This window comes from Rattus norvegicus, chromosome 14 (assembly GCF_021556685.1).
Source record: "Rattus norvegicus strain SHRSP/BbbUtx chromosome 14, alternate assembly SHRSP_T2T, whole genome shotgun sequence".
NCBI classification, from domain to species: domain Eukaryota; kingdom Metazoa; phylum Chordata; class Mammalia; order Rodentia; family Muridae; genus Rattus; species Rattus norvegicus.
The window spans coordinates 42,538,562-42,552,511 of record NC_141547.1 but is presented as its reverse complement, the minus strand read 5'-3'; the positions used below and the strand labels follow the sequence as shown (position 1 = coordinate 42,552,511).

Below are 13,950 nucleotides of genomic sequence, written 5' to 3'. Positions count from 1 at the left end.
TGTTAGAGAGCTTCTTCCTATAGCGAACAGGACAAAAATTCAGTCTTTAAGGAAGAGGGTGGGTCTCACTCTTTTTCTTCTTCCTCAGAGGCAACATCACTGAAGCTCTCAAGAAGGAAACTTACCACATGGTTTCCTTAGCCCCTGCTCATCTGCTATTGCCAACATATCTGCTTCCTGTCTAAGCCTGGGGGTACAAGTGCCCCAGCTCTCTGAATACCTGGGAGCTCTGGGAGGCAGATGGTCCACTTTGTGGTCCTGTCTTTCCTTCTGTGCTAACAAAGTTGGCACCCAAATGTTTGAGTAAATGTTAAAAAGTTAGAGGCTGAGGCTGGGGTGTAACTTGGAGATGAAGTAATTTCAGAGCATGTGTGAGGGGCCAGCACAAAACAAAAACAAGAAACAATTTGAGCTTCAGATGGGAAGGCTTAAGGGATGACAGAGAGGAATATGTTCATGTCAGGACTCAGACCTGTAACCTTAGATACTGGGGAGGCCGAGGCGGGGAATTGAAAAATCTAAGACTTGTCTGGAATACTGAGCAAGTTCAAGGCCAGCTTGTGCCACTTACAGACCGTCTTCTTAAAGAGAGAATGAGCACTTAACAGTCAGTGGTTCAGTACTTAGTGAGACCCTGGGTTCTGGGGGTGCGGTGTGTGCATGGGGGAGGGGTGGGGAGAGATGGGGTCAAGAATGCAAAATCATATGAAAACATGCCCACAATATATCAGGCTTTTAAGATTCTTGAACTCATTATAACCTTGAGGTCAGCCGACCTTGTTTTTCAAGACCACATGACTGGAAGGATTTTTGTTCTTCAAGGTCATGTGACTGCTAAGAAGCAAAGCTGGAAGTCCCCCCATTCTGATTAGAAACCCGAGCTGTTCTGTGGGACACTCGGCCTCCACTTATAAAGGGAAGCATCGGAGAAATCATTTTTCTATTTTAGTAACATGAGGAATTAGAAAATGGAGCTGTCCTAGGCACTAGCAAGAGAAGGGTACAAGGGAAAGGAAGAAAAAGGATCCTGTGTGGTGATCCGGTGGTTCTCAACCTTCCTAACACTGAGATCCTTCAATACACATCCTCAGTGATGCTGCCCCCACCATAAAAGTATGTTTGTTGCTACTTTATAACTGTAATTTTGCTGTTATGAATCAATATATTTTGGAGATGGAAGTTTGCCAAAGGGGTCAAAACCCCATAGGTCGAGTGTTGGCGTTTTTGTCCAGGCTCCGCCCCACAGTTATCTGGCAAATCAGGTATATATAAAAGGGGCAGCTCAACTCTTCCTCAGTCTCTTCTTGCTCACTTACCCTCTCTCCCCTGCCTTCCATTCCCCTCCCCCTCATTCCCCATGCTCGTGGCCGGCTCCTTCCCCCCTCTGCCTTTCTATGTGTCTACTCTCTCAATTCCCCTCCCCATGTCCTAAATAAACTCTACACTATACCATCTATGGCTGGTCCCTCAGGGGGAAGGAATGCCTCACCATGGGGCCCAGAGGCAACCCCCTTTCCCCACACAATACTGCACCTCCAAACATATCCCTGGCTTCTCTTCCTTTTTATAAAATACACCATTGAGAACCAATGCTAAAGGAAAGCACTCTGTAGATATCAGAAGTTGTTTTCTTTGTTAAGCTTGAACTTCCCTTTGATTTTGAGGGTCAGAATTGGGATATACGCCAAAAGTAGGACACAGCAGAAATGTCTGAGTCCTCTTACTTGGTGATGCCTGAGAAAGCTGGAGATACGATTTGTTAATAAAAGAGGTGACAATGTCAAGATGTCATTTCAGGGGGGCTGGGGAGGTACGATGGGGAAAAGCAGATAAGATCACTTGCTGTTTTTCCTGAGGACCCAGGTTCAGTTCCAAGCTTCTACACAGAGCTTACAGCCATCTATAACTCCAGTTCCAGGGGATCCAATGCCCTCCTATGCATCAAACATGTGTACAGTGTGCATGCAGGCATACATACATACAAACACTAACACATATAGTTACTCTTTTTTTATTTTTTTATTTTTTTGGTTCTTTTTTTCGGAGCTGGGGACCGAACCCAGGGCCTTGCGCTTCCTAGGTAAGCGCTCTACCACTGAGCTAAATCCCCAGCCCCTACTCTTTTTTTAAAAATGCCATTTTAGGCTACAGAGTTGGCTGAGCAGTTTAGAGCGTTGGCTGCTCTTCTAGAGGACATGGGTTCAATTCCCAGCACCCACATGACTGATCAGATTGCTTATAACTTCAGCTCCAGATGAACTGACTTCCTTTTCTGTTCTCCTCAGACACCAGGCATGAGTGGATCCATGTAGGCACAACACCCGTACATAGAAAATAAATTAAGATAAATAAAAATTTTAAGATACCATTTCATTGAACCAGCCATGCCAAAAATGTCACCCGTCTCACCATCAGAAAATGAAATTAAAGGCACATGCCTTTAATCCCAGCACTGGGGAGGCAGAGGCAGGTGGGTTTCTGAGTTAGAAGCCAGCCTGGTCTATAGAGCAAGTTCCAGGACAGCCAGGGCTACAGAGAATCCTGTCTCAACACCTTCCATCCCTCAATAAAATAAAATTTTAATAGAAAACTGAGAAAACTTTCCAATAAAAATACTATCACATAGCAGTTAAGGTGTTTTATATATATATATATGAGAAACCAGAAATTCTAATTATCCTGACTTTTAACTAAATGAGTTGTTTTTATTTCATATATGTATACACTACTATTATGAGTACACTGTAGCTGTCTTCAGACACACCAGAAGAGGGTGCCAGATCTCATTACAGATGGTTGTGAGCCACTATGTGGTTGCTGGGAATTGAACTCAGGACCTCCGGAAGAGCAGTCAGTGTTCTTAACCACTGAGCCATCTCTCCAGCTCCCTAAATGAGTTCTTGTGTATGTTGTTTAACATATATTTATAATATCTATTCTTTAAAAAAATTTTATGCCCCTAACCACCAAATTGTCACTCCAGCTTCCTAATTTTTTTTCTTTCTTTTTTTTTTTTTTTCGGAGCTGGGGACTGAATCCAGGGCCTTGCGCTTGCTAGGCAAGCACTCTACCACTGAGCTAAATCCCCAACCCCCAGTTTCCTATTTTTAAAATAGTTTCCTCTTTTATTTATGTGTCTGTGTGAATATAATGTCATCTGTGTGTGGGTGCCCTCAGAGGCCAGAAAGGGACACCAGATCCCTGAGAGCTTAGTTGTGGGCCACCAAACATGGCTGCTGAGAACTGAACTTGGATCCTCTGGAAGAACAGCAAGAGCTCTTTTTTTTTTTTTTAAAGAGCTGGGGACTGAACCCAGGACCTTGTGCTTGCTAGGCAAGTGCTCTACCACTGAGCTAAATCCCCAACCTGAGCTCTTTTTTTTATTGGATATTTTATGTATTTATCAAATGTTATCCACCTTCCTCCTTCTCCCCCAGCTTCTGAGGATGCTCTCCCTCCCTCTCACCCACTCTGGCCTCCCAGTCCTGGCATTCCCCTACACTGTGGAATTGAGCCTTCAAAGAACCAAGGACCTCTCCTCCCATTGGTGCCGACAAGGCGATCCTCTGCTACACATGTGGCTGGAGCCCTGGGAGCTCTGGTTGGTTGGTATTCTGGTTCTTCCTATGGGGTTGCAAACCCCTTCAGCTCCTTCAGTCCTTTCTCTAAGTCCTCCACTGGATCCCCGTGCTCAGAGTTCTTAACTGTTGAATCATCTCTCCAGCCCCAAAAATACTGATTTTATTGAGGAAGCAGAGAGGAGCCATGCGTGGTGGTCTTCCCCTATGATCCCAGCATGCAGGAGGCTGAAGCAGGAGAATGGTAAGTTTGAGGCCAGCCTGGGCTTAGGCAGTTCAGCTTACTCTGTCTACTTTTTGAGACCCCTAATGTCTTGAACAACAACATCTCCACGTCTCCCAAATGCCAAAATGAAGAAACAAAAAACAAAAAACAAACAAACAAAAAAACTAAACAAACAAAAAACAAAACACCTAAAAGACTGAAAAAAAAACCAAACAAACCCAAAAACCTCAAACCAAAACAAACCCCAATCAGGACGTGGTTGAAGACTGGATGGCAGAGGTGGAGGATGTGCTTAGGGTATGTGTGGCCCTGAGCTTCATCACTATTATCACATAATCAGACAAGGGGAAGCTGATTTCCTACTAAACTGTGGCAAATCTCCACCAGAGTCTTTGGGATGGCTTGCGGCTAGAATTCCTTGAATCTTGTCAAGTTTTATCAGTCTTTTTTAGAGAAACAGAATTTCCAAACATCCCATCTTCTATCCTGGGCCTATGCAGGTCACAGGGACTCTCTCACCTGCACTTGGAAACACAATACAAGGCAAAAACAGACGGCCTTTTCTTATCTTTTCCCAATAGACTAGATGGACTCATTTCTAATGGGCTGTCAGAGAGAACCTGGGCCTAAAGTGGAGTCTAGGTTGTTCATTGGTTCTGTGACCTTGTCTAGTTCCTATCTGTCCCACCTAAATGTTTATCATGAAGACAATGGGGCTGGAGCGTGGGGCACACAATCATATCTATTCTCACCGGATGTGCTGCTGGTTCTGTCTGCTCCCCCAGGAAGGGCAGCCCCAAGCGCATGAGGGAACAAGGGTGCAGCTGCTCCAATCAAGCCTGTACCTAGGAGAGTGTTGGTCTGCATGGATCTAAGCTATTCCTAGCAGAACTTGAGTGTGGGTATAGCACTTTCCTCCCTGAACAAGAGCAGAGTGGGTCTTAGTTAAAAACACTGCTTATACCAAACATGATGTTAATCTGAACTCTGAGGGAGCAGAAGAAAGAGGATCAGGAGTTCAAGCCCAGCTTTGGCGACACGAGAGCCTGTCATAAACAAACAAGGAAAAGAATTTTAACGAGTAGCAGTCACGGGGCTGGGAGATGACTCAATGGTTAAGAGCATGGTTGGTACATTTGCAGAAGACCTGAGTTCAGTTTCCAACATTCATAGCTCACAACTGCCTACCACTCTAGCTCCAGTGGACAAGATGCTCTCTTCTAGCTTCTGTGGGCACACACATACTAGTGACATATATGTAGCCTACACCTACACAGATAGAAACAAATCTCTATAAAACCAAACCAAACCAGAATTCTGCATTGCCCAGTGGTCTGTTTTCTTGAGAAGTGTCCTACCCTGGTTATTCCCTTAGATACATTACTAAGGAGAATTCCAGGAAATGTATGATGAGAGGTCATGACCTTAGTTCAAATTAATGAGGTAAAAATTCAGCTGGTACAGTGGCCCAGAACTTGGGAGGCTAAGGTAGGAACTGAGCCTAGAATACACACAGCAGGACCTTGTCCCAACACTCCAACCCCCAAAACAAAGACAAAGACAAAAACAAAAACAAAATCTCCTGGGCTGGAGAAATAGCTCAGCGGTTAAAAGCACTGACTGCTCTTCCAGAGGACCCTGGGTTCAATTCCTAGACTCAAATGGCAGCTCACAACTGTCTGTAACTCCAGGATGCAATACCCTCTTACAGACAGTCATACATGCTGGCAAAATACCAATGCACATGAAATAAAATGAAATTATTAAAACAAACAAGCAATTATTACCACAACCACAGAGCCAGGTAGAGTAGCTCTGAGAAGTCTGACAATTCTGACAACTTGTCATTTTGTCTGCAGTTACTTGCGAGCCTTTGCTAGGAGACATTGTCTGAATTTAGTGACATTCTCAGGGAGTGTTCTGATAACATTCCCGAGAATTATGGAAAGGAGAATTATGGGCCTTCCAAGCCCAACATGGAGGTCAGCCAGTACTTTTGTGAACTCACTGGTAATTACACATCACAGCTGCCTTCAAGTCTCCTTCTGACTGGGGAGCATCAGGAATCACCACTGGAAGCAGTGACAGGTTCTGTCATGTCTCACTTGAATCCAAATGTTGGGCGTGTTTGAGGGTACTGAAGTTCTGAGCATACTGATAGATAATTAGACCTTGTAACCACCTTCCATAATTCAACATTGTAACCACCTTCCAGGGGCATTTCCGACCAGTGGCCATTTTCCTCAACTTCAAAGACTGAATTTGTCAATCCCTCCATTGTTGCAAAAGTTTTCCTAATTTTATTTTTAAAGGAAAAGAAAGTCTTGAAACTGCTTTCAAGAAAGCTTTATTTACCACATACATTTTAAGAATGCACTGTATGTAAATGAAGCGAGATCTAAAAAGCTTTTCAAATATGAAGCTAAAAACTAAACTAGTAGCATGTCTAAAACCCAAACTCTAAAACGTTTAAAAACATTTATATTAGTTTGTTCTTATTCCTAAAAAAAAAAAAAGTTCACATTTCAAGTTATAAACTTACCTCAGTAGTGTACGTGTGAAATGGTTGAGAAACAAGAGGAACAGGTAAGATCACAGACAGCAGGGCCACTGGTGCTTAACTGGCTGCCACCAATGCCTGTTGTTAAGGTAGTTGCCATGTTAAGTTAGTGCATATTTTTTCCTTTTATTATTACTAGTATTGTTTTTGAAAATATTTTTTTCCAGGCACTTGAAAAATACAGTAAGAACATGGGGTCAGCGTTCCATCTGAAGACTTCCATGTCAGTCCGTGGTGGCAGGAAGGAAAGCACTTTTTTCCTCACACAAGTCAAGGGATGAGAACCTGATACCTTTGATAAGGTCCCTCATCCCCACGGGCCCGAGTGGGTGCAGCTTCTGAGTGAGCCCCCAGAACACCGTACAGCTGCTGCTTTATGCCACGCAACAGGATGGAGGGATGCTCAAAGGCCTTAGCAGGCACTAGATAATTTTACAGAATAGCTAAATAAATATTTCTTATATATAAAATCCATCCCATCAAGATAAGGGGGGGGAAAGACATTTGGGAATCTCTTAATTTAAAAACAGAAAATTATTTGCTAAGGGCATGATCCTACTATTAATCCAGAAATAAGAGTTAAGCCTATTAGCAAAACTCTGGAGGGAAGAAAAATCTGATGGACTCTGTTATGCCATAAAATACAACCATGCCTCTGTTACCTTATCGCTCACTTCACACCCTGGACCAAGCCTTTTAAAAAGATGTAATTCATAAAAGAGATGACAATATTATCATTTCACTGTATTTTACATTCACTGCCAAATAAAAGCCTTAAAACAGGCACAAAACCCTAACCCTGCCTCTGTGCATTTACTCCCCCCCCCCCACAAAAAAGCAAACACTTTTAATAACATTGAAATAAAATGGCTGCGTTTCGCATTACACTACAAGCCACGAGCTTTGGCAACACAGAAGGTGTGTATGAGCAAGCATCAGAAGTTATTTACAAACTACCCTTAACCTACAGGTCCTCCTCTTGGATGGGTATGCCCCCTGTTCGCCTACCAAACGCAGGGCGGCTGAGAGAAACCCTGTTAAACACACACAGTGCTTCTAACATCCCTGATGACAACAGGCATCCTGTAGGAAACGCAGAAAGGCAGCGAGAAGCTAAACTTCCTGTTGACAAGTCTTGAAGGTCTTGTCTATAGTCACATACATTCTTGGTCTCTAAAAACTCAGACTTAAAAAAAAAAAAAAAACACGCCAAAAAAACAAAGGATTAGAAAGTTGAAGTTCCGTACTGAACAAATAGCTATGCAAAGATGCCTTAGGCAAACGAGGTAAAATCTTGCCCTCGGGTGCATTCTGCTACTGAAAACACATGGAGAAGAAAATACATCCCCAGACAATCCAAAATTAAATATAAAAAGACCCCAACACAATCCCAGGAAGAAGCATAAAAGGCATCAGTAGTCCTCTCCATTCGATTATCCACTTTTCTTAGATATGCCAAACCTCAGAGCTGCCCGGGAGCCAGGGAAGGAGGCAGAATCCCTCCTTGAGGGTGGGGCGGGGCAGATAACAGTAGAGACACAGGGTGAGCCCAGGGTACTGAGGGCAGGTCAGAGCTTTCCAGTGTTGGGACTCTGGGTGTGGGGAGTCTTTTCCGTGTTGGCTTAAGAACAGACTTATTAAAACAAACAAACAAACAAACAAACCAAACCCAAACCCCCATAAACCCAGAAAACATGACAAGAATATATGGCAATATCGTCAACCCTTAATGCCAGTAGAAACACAGTAGAGACCTTTTTTTCCTCATTTTAAAATTGCACTTTCCAGCATCACCTTAAAAATAAAATGTTTTGCGTAGCATTTCAGAACACTACAGTTTGTGTCTTTAAATATTGAATATAGTTTTCAAAATAGTTCCCTAGATGCCCGGGCGTGCTCTTTTTTTTTTTTTTTTTGGATATACATATACATATATATAGAGAGAGCTGATATATTTTGAAAGGTTCTACAAAATAGAAAACTCTGGAGTGCAGAAGTTAAGAAAATAACCTTCATACTGAAAATATATCCTTAAAAAACAAAACCAAACCTCTGTACAAACACAGTAGAGCATACAAACTTTAAAAGATGATGTTAAGGCATGAGGCGTCGCAAGTCTCTTAGAAATGTATGAACGCGGGCCTGCTAAATTGAAAAGTCATTTTCAAAAAAACATGAGTGAAAACTTCATGGATATAAAATATTTCAGTGTGCTATTTGATAACATTCTTCTTCACTTGCAGGTTTTACACGTGTGTCAACCCGACACGTTCTTTCTTCATAAATAATAGAGTGTTCCTTCGGCGGGGTTTGGTGGCTTGCCTTTCTGGTCCCCGGTCTCAGTAAGTCTGGTAGACGTCGTGGATGGGCACCTGGAGAGCAGCAGGGAAGGCCTGAGGTATGTAGCCCGCGTAGCCCCCGTACACGGCGGCTGCAGCGTTCTTCTGTAGTGTGGCGATTGTGGCAGTGGCCGGAGCAGCAAAGGGGACGTAGCTGGCCCCGTAGATGCCGGCGGTGGGGATTCTCGGAACATTTGGTGCCACAGTGTACACAGGAGTTATTGGACGGCCCTGAGAGACAGACAAACAGAAGTCCTTCCTGAGCATTATTTGAATATTATCTACTCCAATAATGAGCAGCTCAGTGGGCAAGGAGAGAAGACATCTAGGTAAGGAGGCAGGTGAGGGACACTTAGTACAGGAGAAAGAGAATGGACAGAGCAAAATGTCATCGGAGGGCGTGTGCTCAAATTCAGTGTTCAGACATGTGCCAAAGCGTGAGGCAGCTTGCTGAGCCAGAGTTGTTATACACTGAAATCTTCGATCGGTCATTCTGTTTGGTCAGTTAAAGCCACAAAGAGAGGTAATGAGGGGGCTGGGAATCTGCTTAAGGACACTTTTTAAGCCGTCCTGGGTATCCTCCTTTCTCTTTGAAAGTGAAGTACACCTAAGTTCCAGTAACAAAAGGGGCGTGGGGGTGGGGCAAGCCCCACATATCTCTAAGAACCATGGATTTAGTTTTGGATTGGGGGAACAATAAAACACCACACAAGGAATAATAAAGTATTTGGTGTGCTTTATGTTCCACAGAATGGCCTGAAACCAAATGCTGGTATCTTTCCTGCACCTAACTTCAGAGTAAGTAAGCTAGGATATACGAAATGGAAAAGTACATGTAGAGGCAAGGTCTTCATAGGTGGTTTTCCCTATTGAAAAATGGTGTGAATTGAACCTAGGACACCTCATACATATTAGGCAAATGTGCTTCAGTGCCTGTGCTTAATAATGATAATGATAATAATAATATTAATGATTATTAATCTTTTATTTTGAGATAGGATCTAAGTTGCCCAGACTAGCTTTGAACTTGCTCTGTTAACCAGACAAGTCTTGAACTTTCCACCTTCCTGCTTTGGTCTCCCAAGTAACTAGGATTACGGGTCTGTGCCACGGAGGTTCTGCTTCCATTGGACAGACTCTGATATAGCACAGTTGGGCCTCCAGTGAACTACACCTCAGAGACAATCCTCAAGTCCTGATCTTCCTGCCTCTACCTCCCAACTACTGGGATTCTGAGATTCCAATCAAGGATCAGGTCGTCTCTATCACAAAATCTAGAAATCAGACTCACAAAATTACGTTCAGAAGAACTTTTATCTAACTTAACAATAACTATGGCAATGATGATAACATGCATAACCGAGAGACTCCGAGAGACTTCCAGGCGCTGTTCTTAGAGCTTTATTTGTATGATTTTAATAAGTCATCAAAACCCTCAATCAAGGCCTAGCAATGGTGGCACACACTTTTAATCCAGCACTCAGGAGGAAGAGGCAGGCAGATCTCTGTGAATTCCAGCCTGTTCTATCGAGTGCATTTGAGGCCAGCCAGGGCTACAAGGACTCCCTGTATTAACCCAGGGCTGGAGTTACAGGCAGTTGTGGTTTCTGGGAACCAAACCTGGGTCCTCGGAAAGAGCAGAGTATTCTAACTGTTGAGCCATCTAAACTTAAGTCTTATACAGCGTGGGATGTTTCAAAAAGTTATTTTGTAAGAGGTATTGAGTTGTGGGTGAGTCTGGGCTATATATCTAGACTGTATCTCAAAAGCAAAAGATAACAAACACAAGGGCCCTGAACTGAAGATAACATTTACTTAGTAACAGGTTGATGTGTGAGAAATGGCAAAAGGTTTAACCCTTTCGGAATAAAGCAGTTGAGGCTTGGTATAGAGAAGAAAAGGGAGGTGATTAGCTATAACAATTCAGATGCCTGGCCATTGGAAAATCACCCACGATACCTATACACAGCAGGCCTAGAACCCCAGCCCAGCCTAAATGACCATCCTCAGGGCTCTTGGAGACAAGAACTTTTGTTTTTCAAAACACACATCCTGGATAATTCTTGTTCAAGAAAGAACAAACTGGCCATTGTAAGTCACAGCATAATGTATTAACAACAGGTCCAGGAGAGGATATTTGAGCAGGTGGGAGGGCTGGGGAGGGGGGTGGACAGAAGAGATGAAGGGAAAGGTCAGATCCCAAGAGCTAACCAGGGTGAAAGTGCAGAAAGACGAGATAAATTTGGAAAGACAGGGCAATCACAGTCTGAGTTGTAGCTGGAGGGGAGAAGCCTCTGTGTCTACTCCATTAAAAAGAACTTTCATGAATCACATGTCCATACAGGCATGCTTTGGGCCTCTGTGTGTGTATGGGGTGGTGGTCAGGGGTATATCACAGTCCACACATAGAGGGAGGTCAGAGTTGGCTCTCTTCTATACCATGTGGGTACTGGGTATTAAACTCAGGTCATATTTGGAAGCAAGCATATTTACCTACTAAGCCATATTGGGTATGTGTGTGTGTGTGTGTATGTGTGTGAGTTGTGTGTGTGAGTGTGTGTGTGTGAGTGTACAGACATATGCAAACACACACTTATATAATAACACACTTATATAATATATACACATTTAAAAATAATAAACTTAAAAACAATCTTCATAGAGCTAACATTTTGCTATTTCACAGTAAATACTTTTTTAAAGATTTATTTATTATATGTAAGTACACTGTCTCTATCTTCAGACACACCAGAAGAGGGCATCAGATCGCCATTACAGATGATTGTGAGCCACAATGTGGTTGGTGGGATTTGAACTCAGGACCTCTAGAAGAGCAGTCATTGCTCTTAACCGCGGGGCCATCTCTCCAGCTCAGTAAATATTTTTTTTTTTAAGAGCTAGGAGGCCATCACAGTGGGGGGGATATTTGCCTAACATGTATAACACCCCCAAGTTTGATCTCCAGACTGAAAAAAAAAAACCTACATATTTTAAAATATCATTGCACCAAATATATTCTCAGAGCTGACTACTAAATGAGTCTATGATGGAGACAGGCTCCGTATATAAATGAAAGCCACGGCAAGAGCTCTGAGAGGCTCCATATATAAATTCCCGGCTATGCCAAGAACTCTACCTGGAAAGGCGGCGGTGTGGATACCGCAGGAATGACAGCAGCAGCAGCAGCGGCAGCGGCGGCGGCAGCAGCAGTGGCCGGGTCTGGCTGCACCGCAATGGGGCTGATCATGTGTTCCATTGTGTGGATCTTGCCATCTTCAATTATTTTAGGGGCCGGGGCTGCCTGGAACATGGAGTACTGGGCACCAATGGCAGGGATGGCCACTGCAAGAGAAGCAGGAGTAAGACAGGTGCGTTACTTGCCACCACCCCCGGAGGATCCTTCACTTGCTGCCTGTGTTTTTAAATCCAGGTTAGCATTCCTGTGTTAGCAGCATATTCACATTGCTCTGCTTGGCTTGGTGACACCTCAGAATGGCATCTCTCCACAGCGCACTGCGGCAGGAGCATACCCAGTGAGGTGTCCGCACTGACACTTCCTAACATGCGAGTGTGAGCTCCGCTTATTCTCACGTTGCTCGCCACTGATGGCGTCCTTTGCACGTTCACAACCTACTGAGAAGTAGGTTGAGTAAGGTATCTTCTTCTGACAGCTTGGAGATGCGAGGACATCATCCCCACCTTGTATTTTGTGTTAGTGACACTGATCCAGCTGGGGGGTGTGCATTGTGTGTGAGTATATGTGTACATATTGTGTGTGTGTGTGTGTGTGTGTGTGTGTGTGTGTGTGTGTGTGAGGGGGTTGAGTAGAAAATGGAAAAGCCTCCCGTGTGCTAACATCCGTTTATAGAACTGAGGCAGTGGGTGATTTGGCTTTTCACTCCAACCTGCCAACTCAAATAATTTCTGTGAGCAGAGTCCAAAGGAACGGCTTCAAGCAGAGACTCAAACAGATAGAGTTACTCAGCGTCAATGTGCAGTATCAAGAGATCAAAAGGAAGAGATGCTTGACCCAGTCTGGGGGAGCTCATGCGTGTGCGTGCTGTGTGTGTTGAAAGAATAAGGAGGAGCATGAGCCGTCCACACCAAGAGTCCTTTCCTTTGTGCTTTCTCTCCAACTCTAAGCACATTTCTTCTTCCACAGAGATGGATACCATCAAAGGTGAAGGGGCAGAAGTGTTCATAAGATAAACAATGGCTCAGCCATTCAGTTAAAACTAAAAAATCTACATCATAACCAAATGCCCGTTAGCTTCCTTTCTAGCCAAATCTTCCACTGGTCTTGTGCCCAAATACTACTGCCCTGGTACCTTTCTCTCAGAAGGACAAAGTTGCAACTTTAAATGATCAGAAAAGGCCAAGCGGGGTCCAGACTGGGCTACAGGTTGAAGCCACATGGGGGCTACACAGAGTAACTGCCCTGTTCTGGCCACCAGCCTACAGGACTCTACCCACCGCACAGGACGTCACATGGCTGAAGACTGTTCCGTGTCGATGGCATTTATAGGGCACCTGAGTACCAGAAGCCACAGTATTTCGGAGGTGGTAGGGCTTTAAACCTATGTTCCAAACATACCATTTCCTTGCCTATTCTTTAGGAGAAGAAGTGTGCAACCAGAAAGGGAGCAGATGCCCTTCAAAAGCTCTCTCTACTCCCCTCAGTGAGGCCAAGACGCCAGGGAGTGAATAATTATCCACAGGAGGAACTCGCCATGGGTTCAGAGGTTAGCGTGTGGGGAGTCTGCAGACAATGGATTTGCCAAACTCACCAAACAGTTAAAGAATCTTATCCTCCCTCACTGTGGGTGATCATTTGGCCAACAATACTGGCAGATAGGTTTGTGGGGCCTGGTGGTAACATCAAAGCTCAAGGTCCTTGGCTCAAAGGATTGGGCATCTCTGTTCTAAATCTATAGATTGTAGAATACAGCTGTAAAACTCTTCACTGTTGTCTGTACTGTCTGTCGATCTCAGGAAAACTGGCACTGTTGGCTCTGGAAAAGAAGTTTCTACTTTCTCTCAAAACTGGTATCCCCGTGCCCTTCGCTTTCTGCTGACTGAAACAGCTGGGAGGTGGCTCAGTGATGGAGTGTTTATGGACATTCTCAAGGAACAGACAGGTTCTAGATGACAGGAGAGAGAGTCGGGGAGTCTCATACCCTTCTCCCCCTTCCTCACTCTCGTCTCTGCTGACTTGGTCACAGACAGAGAAATAGCGTGGTGACCTGT

The 13,950-nt window shown here is 44.0% G+C and overlaps 1 protein-coding gene across 6 annotated transcripts in view; it reads right to left on the bottom strand.

Moving 5' to 3' along the window:
- Nucleotides 1-6,135: 6,135 nt before the first annotated feature.
- Rbm47 (RNA binding motif protein 47) overlaps nucleotides 6,136-13,950 on the bottom strand; it is a 139,374-nt gene continuing 131,559 nt past the window's right edge. For all 6 annotated transcript variants that reach the window (NM_001005882.2, XM_087583071.1, NM_001437052.1 and 3 more), the window contains 2 exon segments: nucleotides 6,136-8,934; nucleotides 11,840-12,045. In NM_001005882.2, the coding sequence (NP_001005882.1) occupies nucleotides 8,704-8,934; nucleotides 11,840-12,045 (437 nt within the window). In that variant the 3' untranslated portion in view covers nucleotides 6,136-8,703.